We start from the raw sequence: 9,982 nt of genomic DNA, 5'->3' as shown, positions 1-9,982 counted from the left end.
GCTTGTTTAGCCCTGACACAGCACAGATCTTTTACATGGAGAAGGCAGCCTGCAAAGGAGCTCTTTCTTTGAAGAGTTTTTTAATGATAGTTATCTCCAGGTTCAGCAAAAGGAATTATGACAAGTCGATACTGCACGTGTGACATTCTTCTAGTGATGAAAAAGGAAGTGATGAAATTCCAACCAACTAACAAGAAGGACCTGATTCACTCAGGTACATAGAAAACACACAGGTGACCTTTTATTTACAGCAAAAGGAGGCAGAAACATCATCTGGCAGCTTTTCTGAGAACAAACACAACATTTTCAACAAACTGGGACTAAAACTGAAAAAAACCGGCTGCTGAGCAAGGGAAAATGTTTTGTAAGAGAAATACCCTTTCAGTCTATTGCTGATATTTTTGCTCAGGAGGGCTTTTTCCTGGTTGACTGCAGGATTAACTTGCCATCCCTCTGCTGTATCTCCAGGCCCATGCTCTGGAGGGCAGAGCTGTCCGCCAGCCCCTTGCGCTCCATCTGCGCGATCAGCGCCTGGTTCTGCTCGTTCTGCTCCGTCAGGTTCCGGATGGCAAACACGGCCCACTGGCTCACAACTGCAGGGCACAGTCAAGGAGCATTCATCTATTTATTCAAAGATGAAACATTGATTATTTTGATTTACTACTGCATTCACCTCCCCCAGCCCTCCCCCTTAAACTCAGTAGAAATCAAGGGGTCGAACAAGACATTTACAAGTGCTGACACTGAATCTGCAAATACTTGCATATGAGGCAATTTAATTATAAAAGAGGTTTGCCCTTAAACTTCACACAAATTTACTAGAGTTTATATTAAGTAAAAAAAAAAAACAAAAAACAAAACCCCAAGCAAACAAAAACCCCCAACCAAATTAACTGCAGGAATTAAAAGGACATACTCTTTCAAACCAAAATTACAGTCAATTGAAATGTTCCAGTGATCTTCCTAGTGAGTTTAAATAAAAAGTAAGTCAGTTGTTTATGATCTGAACACTTCAACACTACACTTCCAGGCACAAACAAAATAAGCTGTACATCTTGCACAGGAAAGATTATTATTTTCACAGCAAAAGTTCAAGAGATGTAGAAAAAGACAACTTATCCAGGTTAATATCTGAAAATAGCACAAATAATATCAGAGACACTTAAAATTCTTTGACTTCCAATATTACCTAAACTCAGTCCTTTATTCCTGGGTGCTTTCACACACTTGCCAGGAGACCAGACACTATGATCACTGGCAGGGAGCTCCTGCTGATGTTTAAATGGGCACAAGCTGCAACTCATTCACCTCCCAAGGTGGTCCCTTGAGGCCAGGATTGAGGCACATGTCAGGGATGTAGACAAAGGATTTAAATTCCCAGGATTATCAGCCAGGCATCTTCCAAGTGAACTACAGTGTTCCTTTTATGAAGTGTCAGAGATGTTGGTCCCAATTTTGCAGCTGAAAAGTTGTTATGATATAATCTTTCCCAAGTTACCCATACAGGAGCCAAGCCTTTCTGAATCCCATGAGTGGTTTGCCTGCAGGGCACCAATTATTTACTACATGTAGCTTCACATCCACTAGAAGAATATGCATAATTTACTCATCTCCTTGATGTCTTTTGGGTTGGGGAGCATCTTAAGCACAGAGATAAATGTTCTTGTGGGCATTTGCCACAGGGTGACAGGAGGGGGAAACTCAGACAGAGGAGAACTTCAGACAAAACAACAGAGGAGAGGAACTGGACTTAAACAATCTTACACAACCTCAACAGAGAGAGAAGGGTTTAGATGAAAAGCAGCTTGGACATAAACATAAGGGAACAGCCCTGCATTGGCATGTGTCAGTGAAACAGCCTTTTTGTAGCAGTTTATATTTATTTTCAAATTCAAGAAGTCCAGATCTGAAAATAAAAAATAATAAAGTGTTGACTACTATGGAGCTTTTTTTCTTTTTCTGATAGACCTGAACTTTGTCAGGAAGCATGCTGCACATCATCTTTATTCAGAAAAATTCCAGTGTGAGGTAATGACAGAGAGAAATTAGGACCAAAACAAATTATGCACCTCATCAAAGCCTTGACAGGTGAACACAACAGAGAATATCAATATATTCTCTTCTGTCAGTGCATCACTACTAGAATTAAGTAAAAAGACAAGTGCCAATCTACATTTAAGTTACATAAACTTGGTATTTGCACTGAAGATTACATTTGATTATATAAAACAATAAGATACCGAGGTAATAAAATCATATATGTGCAGACTGTCAGTCATTAGTGCCAAGGTGAGAACAGATTTCAGACCAGCAAAGCATGCAAGCTGAAAACTGCAGATAAACCAAGGCTGACACCCACCAGGTCTTTTCCAGGTCTGATTTAGGGCACGTCATGAATGCCAAAAAGTAACAACAAGTTCTCCCAGTGGACTGTGAAAATCATCTTACCACCCTCCCTGGCTCGGCTCCTGGATGAGAAGCAGACTTCCCTTGTTGTGTTCCTAAAATACAGCTTCTGCATAAGAACAGTACTTGCATAAAAGCATATTTTTTATAATATTAACAGCAATTTTCAGAGACTGACAGTTCTCAATCACATAAAGTGCCACACAGACAAAAAAAAAAAAAGTACTCCCAAAACTTTTGTGCATATTAGCCTTGAGAATGATCCTGCTACTATAGTCTTTATGTCCTTCAACACAAACCCGCTGCTAAACCCCATGGCAAATGCTCTTTTCCTATTACCAGATCCATTCATGCTTACATAATATCTAAGACATCCCCATTATCTTATGAACTCTATCACCATTGTGGCATTTATCATTATTGACTACTGTAGCTGAAGCTGCAAAATGGTTTCAATAACATTTTCACTCCTTCAGAAACCCCTTTCTGTGAGTAGGTTTTCCATTGTGACCACAGCCATGAATATTCATCATCCCCTTGTTCGCAGGCTGGGGAAGGATGAGGCCTTTGGACAGCTGGGAGCAGAGCCTGGCAGACTGGAGTGTCTGTGGAGATTAAAGCCAGTCCCCAGCTAATACTCACATTACCCTCTTGCTCCTCTCCAAAGACAGAGACACTGAGAGAAAATTAAACACATTCGAGAGTCTCTAATCCTACCTACACTTTCGGCACTTTATTGTAGGCTCAGCTTTAGAAAGGGGGCTTCTAAAGTTGCCATAGTTACTAAAAATATGAGTGTGAGCCTGTTTGTTGTGAAACTGCACCAAAGAGAAGCAACACAGCAAGCACAGCAGATCTGATTGCACAGACTTGTCTAGATTTTTCCAACTGGGCATATTACACTCTCAAATAAATTAATACTATAGGCAAGTGAAGATTATGATATTCTGTCACAAAGAAGAGGACATACAAAAGGAAAAAACCAATTAATTTTATTTTGCAGAAGCCTCATCACTAGGCTATCTGTGCTTAGGGACTGAAAACAAACATTTCTGTGCATTTACAGCAACACTGTTCCAAAATCTTTCAGTACTGTGTGTTTTGGAATTCCTGTGCTATTGTGACTAAATCAACTTGTCCTATTTCCATACCCAAGTAACATCTTCATTCCACAATTTAAAATTTAAAATTGTCCTCTGGGTTGTAACTTTGACTGTCAGGGAGAGGGAAACACAAAGAGAAAGGAAGAAAGGTGGAGGAAACTGTCCCTTAAGGATGAAAAATATTACTATCTGGAAGCCATGAAAATCTGTGCCACTAAATTCCTGTGTAAGTTTTGTTCCTGACTGCAAAGGGAACTTTTCACAATTCTCCCAGTTCTTTTCACTTGGATTCTGCTACAAGAGGTTGCTGGAGTCAATGCAAGAGTATAGGGACTGGTTTGTAAACTTAATGGGGTGTGAAAATACAAGGATGTCCTGCCAGGAACCGCTAACCAATACTGCTGCAGAGGAGGACACACACACCATTGCTCAGGGAGAGGGTTCCACCTTCTCATTCTTAGCCCAATTAGAACTAAACATTATTGACAAGCCCACTGTAGCCACCAGGACCCAAAAGAATTGTCCATAAAGCAAGTTGGATTCTATGGATGACAGAGGACAGAAAGAATTATTAATGAGGTTGGAAGCCGATGAGGTAGATAAAAAGCAATGTACAAGTAAGCTTGGAAGTATGTTGCTTGAAAAAGGCAAGTTTTAGAAGTTAATTATTATCATTAACTAATACAGGATACTGAAGGAGAATGAAATACCTACATCTGTTTTCCTAAATCCCCTTCATAGTTATTAATACTGAAGGATCTCTAAATATAACATTCTTAGTGGAGAGTTTGATTTATTACATAGTCTAGGGACTTTTTTTTTTAATTAGGCTGTTTCCCGCACTACAGTCAGTTTTCCATAACTAAATTATTACTTAGGAACTTTCTTCCTTACGAGTAATTAGGTCTTATGCAAAAAAAAGGGAATTCTTTGCCCAATCCCACTACCTCATTTAAATAAAATTTTTTATTATTTCAATAGCAACTACATTCTAATCAAATACAGGAAGAGATACAAGATATTAAGAAAGCCAGCACTCACAGGTTGGAACCCTCATCAAATGAGCTGCTCATGTAATTCCTTTCTTAATGCCACCAGTTTTTATAAGAACAAGACTGTATGACTAAAAAACAGAGGTAATGAAAATACAATATTTGTATTGTACAATAATTACATTTCTTTCTGGCCTTCAACAAGTAATCCAATCATCACTAGAACCTCTGCAAACTGGAATGAAATACTGAAGCATCACTTAGAATCACTTCCACTTGCAGACCTGTCTGGACCACACCTAAAAGACATAAATCATTTTTCTTTCCAGTCTTTCAGTCCTTTCAAGCACTTCTGTTCCACAGCACCTTGAAGACAACTCCTACCCCCACTAAAAAAGGTCTCTAGCCACCTACCACAGTTGTTCGTCACAGTTTGGAGCTGTGATGGACCACACATAGATGACCGTCAGGACTTTGGCCCCTCACCATGAGCCAAACTGCTTACAAAGCTCTACAAGTTTCTTCCTGTCTGGGGTTTTAGTAGTTTAGTGAAGTTCTAAAAGCTGTATAAGATCAGAATAATTCCTTTTAATTCCTCTATATTTTTATGTGACTTCTACCTGTGATTAATACATTACCAAAACCTAGTAACAGAAAATGTAATGAATTAAATGCTTTATCTCAATTTATTTACTTATTTTCAAAAAGGTAATTTATATTTTTAGAATTAATGCTATAGACTCTATTTATACTTGACTTGAATTACCAGCACCAGAAAACATCAGGAATTTATCCTATACAAACTTATAATATTTTGCTTAGAAGGTAGGAAAGAAAAAGTCTAGACTATTTCAGTTGCCTGCATTTTCATTTATTCCACAGCTGTTCTTATCACCTGTGATTGCAGTCACCACATTCTGGGTTCAAAAGCTAGAAATGGGCAGCACTGTATGAGCTGGGAGTGTCCCTTCCTCCCCACTCTGTGTGACTTTGCTCTTGCAGAGCTGATGTCCAGAAGCCTCCAAAAAACAGAGGCACTGCTGGATGCTGCCAGAGGAATTTATTCCTGATCAAACATTTCAGGGATAAGATGTGCAGCACGGGGGAAGTGAAAGCAGATGTTTCTGCCACAGGCAACTCTCACCTGGCCCAAGGATCAGTCAGAGGGTTGGACCATCCAGTGCCAAACAAGGCTCAAGCTCCACCACAGCGTGGCAGCAAAGCCTCACTGGACAGCACGTGTGCCATGAGGAGCCTGCAGCCCTTCCACTCCTCACCTGCTGCCCTAACCCGAGGAAGCTGCTTCCACAAAATATTCCAGGAAAGACAGAAAGCCCATCCCCAAAAATCTAAACTGGGGTTTGCAGCTTGAATTGCACCCTGCAGAACATGGCTTTGGCAGAGGTTTTAACCTTCACCATGTCAGAACAGACAAATGGGCAAAACCATTTGGTTTAAAGGCGCTGAAACACTTCAATGCTAAGGCAATATTCTCTGTAAATCACAGCCTACAGAGAGCAGCACAAAATAATTGTACATGAGGTAATTTTTCCAGTTCTGTAGCCTTCACTATCCTCCCATGCCAGTAGTGGAAATTCCAGTTCCTCTTGCAAACATCTTCCTTCTGGCTACTTGAATTTATCTCACTCTCTGAGCAGTCTACCCATGGTCTGCAATGATGAATCCATTTCTTAAAGTGTGCCTGGTGGGACACAGGCTGCTTTAAAATGGGACTTACACCTTCTCTATAACCAGACACATTAAACATAACACAGACACATTAAGCCTCATGTATGACTTCCAGTGACAATTCATCCATTTAAGTATCTATGCCCAACAAATATATTTTGAAGACCAGAATGGACAATTAAACCACTTTTGCCCAACACTTCTGCATAAACACAGAAGACCAAAGGTCATTCCTCTTGAAATCAAGCCTGTTAATTCTGTTTTGTGCAAAAGATGCTTTTGGGCCTTTTCTCTGAAAAACTTTCAGTGTTGAACTGGAAGATTTCACTGTGTCCCTAAATAAACTTTCCTAGTGGGTAAATATCTCACTCACTACAGCCTGTGATTTATTTCTGGCTTAGATTTGTTTAGAATTGTTTCCAAACACAGCTTTTCAGCATAGATTAAAATAAAAATTTCCCAGATCATAACTAGTATTTGGTGATTTTGCATGAACTAAATAAAGAAAGAAACCAAGAGAACTATTCCAAGTTTTGCATAATTTTTGTGTCTCTTCCCTCAATTTATGTTTTTCAGGACAGGCATCAGATAAGTAATAAAATCTGCCAAAATTTGCTGTGTGGAAGATTACAGGTACAGAACAGTTTCCTGGCCCTTTGGTTGTGAGTAGTTCAGAACATCTCACAATATCCAGTTGCTGTATATCTAATAGATAATTATTAATATATATGTAGATGTAATATTTACTATGCTCCCAGAAGTAGAGTCCAAGCTCTCCAGCCTCTCACATTTTCACACCTTTCCAGCACTATCCAGTACTGACAGCCAGGGCAGACCATGAGGCTCATTTGAGTTCCAAGGCTTCCCCATTTTTAACTACATTCTCATGTCACTGATGTCCAGCCAAATGGCACCCTATATTCCTTAAATGAGGTTTACTACTTCACAAATTTGAAATTTACTGGGACATGTCTTAACTAGAGCCATAAAGGAATTTTTCTCCCTAGGTCATTGGTATTTCTGGGTTAACAGTTCTGAGCAGTATTATGCACCCAGATTGATATTAACTTTTAATGCCTGCCAACTAAACATTTAATCTATATTCTATGTGCAGCCTTTCATGTTCTGTGGGACTCAAAATCCAATGCTAGGACATCTTAGCATACTATGAACTTGAACAAAAAATTTGGGTCCAGCACATCAGAGTTACAAAAGCCATAGGACATGTTTAGCTCTGTCAGGCTATTTTTATTATAATGTCTTTTATGCCAAAACTTACAGAACTTTCAAAAAAAAAAATTAAGCCGTAACCTCCAGCTTGTTTTCCTTTTCCCTATACTCAGACTTGTAATACTAGCTTGAAACCAAGAATATGACACATTCATTTTTTGCTGCTTAGGCTGCCAATTTTTTTTTAAATTATGACTTACATTTTTAATAGAAACCCATAATTTATGAGCAACTACAAATCATCTGGTTTTAAAACAGAAAAAATCACACTCTTGATCGATCTCAAGCTAGTACTTCACAGTTAAGAATACTCAGTTCTTTCAATCCCTTCTTTTATAATAATTCAATTTTAAGAGTTCATAACTAAATCTATTAGCTATCTGTAAGAGGTACCAGAGTTAGCAGGCTGGTATGTTAAAAGAGCTTCGACTGCTGTTACCTGACTTAAAAATACTTTAACTTATTATCTCTTCCCAAGTACAGAAAAAAAAATGCAACATTCCATTAAGTTGAAACTCATGCATCAAATTACTATTAAAACCTACCACAAACACTGAGATGTGGAGCAATGAAGCACAGGGGGATGGTAACTGTTCATAAACTGACCATCAGGCAGGCTGTAGTCCTGTTAAATTTCCTGGGACATGGAAAGAAAAAGGCTCCACCTTTACACAGAAATACATTCATGTGTATTTATGTGCAGAAATAAATACCTTTTCCAAAATGCTTTAAAATGGCAATTACAGGAGTCAAATAAAACTTTCAGAAAATTGGCACTGCACTTAAAAAGCCAATCTAATTCATGCCCGAGATGTGGTTAAGCTAATTATAATTCACCACTCTCAGACAGATGATGAGTTGAGCTGACACAATCTGGACTGAAGCTCTTTCTCTGTTTAGAAATGCCAGAGATTCATTCATTTATACAGAGCCAACAAGGATTTTATGCCACCTTATCTTTCAGCACAGTACATGTGTATTTTATTAATTCAGGGTCTCTGAGTAACTTATGTGGCATACCTTCCCTCCTGCTGGTTACGGCCATTTCAAATGTCACTTTATGACAAATAATCATAACACTGAAAGTAAATGAAACTCCAGTTCCATGGTCACAGACACCAAATGATGCCCAGTGTGCATCCAAAAATAACAACCATTAAATAAATGGGTGTTTTGAAAGATGCAGCTAAATTATAACCAGCCATTTGTTTAGCAAAATAGCCATTAGCCACAATCCTGTCTACAATTTCAGGGAATGGCTGCACCTCCTTGAGGAAATCTCCACACTCCAAAGGAAAGGAACAAATCCACAAGTGGAAAGGCCTGCAAATATATCTGAGTGAGGAAGGAAAGGTTTTAAAAACCATTAGCAAATCTAAAGAACAAATTTTAACCAAAGATCTGAGGAAGTGAGAGGAAACAATTTAAGGCTCAGGAAGGAGCTACATAGGAGAACACACTCACCAGCTGAAGATAAAACTGTTCTAATTACAGTGATGAAAAATGGGGCAACAAAAAAATGCCAGAATAAAAATATTATTTGAAGCATTGGCCAGATGACATCCAAATATTCTTTGGAGGTATGCACAAGAAAAAATGCCAAGAAGACAGACTGAAATATGATAAGGTGGTTGTAGAAGGCATTCCATTCTCAACAATATTTCTGAACCACTCCTAGCTTTACTTAAAAAAACCAAAAATCTTTGGGTCTCAAATTTCTAGTGCTCCATCTCAGCCCAGAGGGGAATTTTTCAAAAGTAAGTGTACAGAAAAATCAAGGAAGCTGTTTGAGCTATAAAAGCAGTGATTTTTTTTAGGTGCTCCTGATAACTAAAGACCTGTTTTTTTTCAAGAATTCAAGCCTGTCATGGATTTAAATCCACCAAGAGGATTAGAGAAGAGGACAAATATGACAATATTTGGTTTAGAGATAGACTTATTAACTTTAATTCCTTACTTTTACATGCATGAGTTGGTGCCTACAGAGATTACTCCTCACAAGGGATTAGAAATATTAGAATGTAACATTTGAAAGAGCCTTCTAACATTCTGTATAGCTATGTCTGATTTCCTTCAGCTTTAAGAGAGACCCTGTACATCACATGTATCTTAATAGTGATAGCTGGGAAGAAAGGAGATACTGAAGAATAGATTCATATTACATCTCACATATTCACAAACACAAACTTGTGTTAGTATTTCATAAACTCTCAAGGAAATTACTAACACCACTCCCCACCCCCAAACTCTGAAGTTCAATATTTTTAAACTATTTTAACTATTTTCAGTATTTTAATCATCCTGGAAGTGCTCTAAAAATTGTATAATTTTAGGAATTACACAATCAGCAAACTGAAATATATCTTTAGAAATTGTAACTTTGTTAAATGATAAAACACAAAGTGTGATCTGTGGTCATTTTTGGAAGACAAAAAAGGTTAAGTCCCTTAATTTCTCAGAGTATATATTTCTGTACTGCACACTGCATTCTTTCTGTGGTCTGAAGTATTTTTCATTTGAGGAGAATGTTACATTTGACAGGAGAAAAGTTTTCCTGGGCAA

The 9,982-nt window shown here is 38.2% G+C and overlaps 1 protein-coding gene across 1 annotated transcript in view; it reads right to left on the bottom strand.

The window, feature by feature from the left end:
- Window positions 1–215: 215 nt before the first annotated feature.
- Window positions 216–9,982, bottom strand: part of ATXN10 (ataxin 10) — a 74,838-nt gene continuing 65,071 nt past the window's right edge. The window contains exon 11 of the mRNA XM_058023440.1: window positions 216–593. Coding sequence (XP_057879423.1) covers window positions 406–593 — 188 coding nt within the window. The 3' untranslated portion in view covers window positions 216–405. The remainder of the gene's footprint in view (window positions 594–9,982) is intronic.

The sequence above is a fragment of the Melospiza georgiana genome, chromosome 4 (assembly GCF_028018845.1).
Source record: "Melospiza georgiana isolate bMelGeo1 chromosome 4, bMelGeo1.pri, whole genome shotgun sequence".
Classification (NCBI taxonomy): Eukaryota; Metazoa; Chordata; class Aves; order Passeriformes; family Passerellidae; genus Melospiza; species Melospiza georgiana.
The sequence above is the reverse complement of the archived record's forward strand: the minus strand, read 5'-3'. Positions and strand labels throughout refer to the sequence as shown.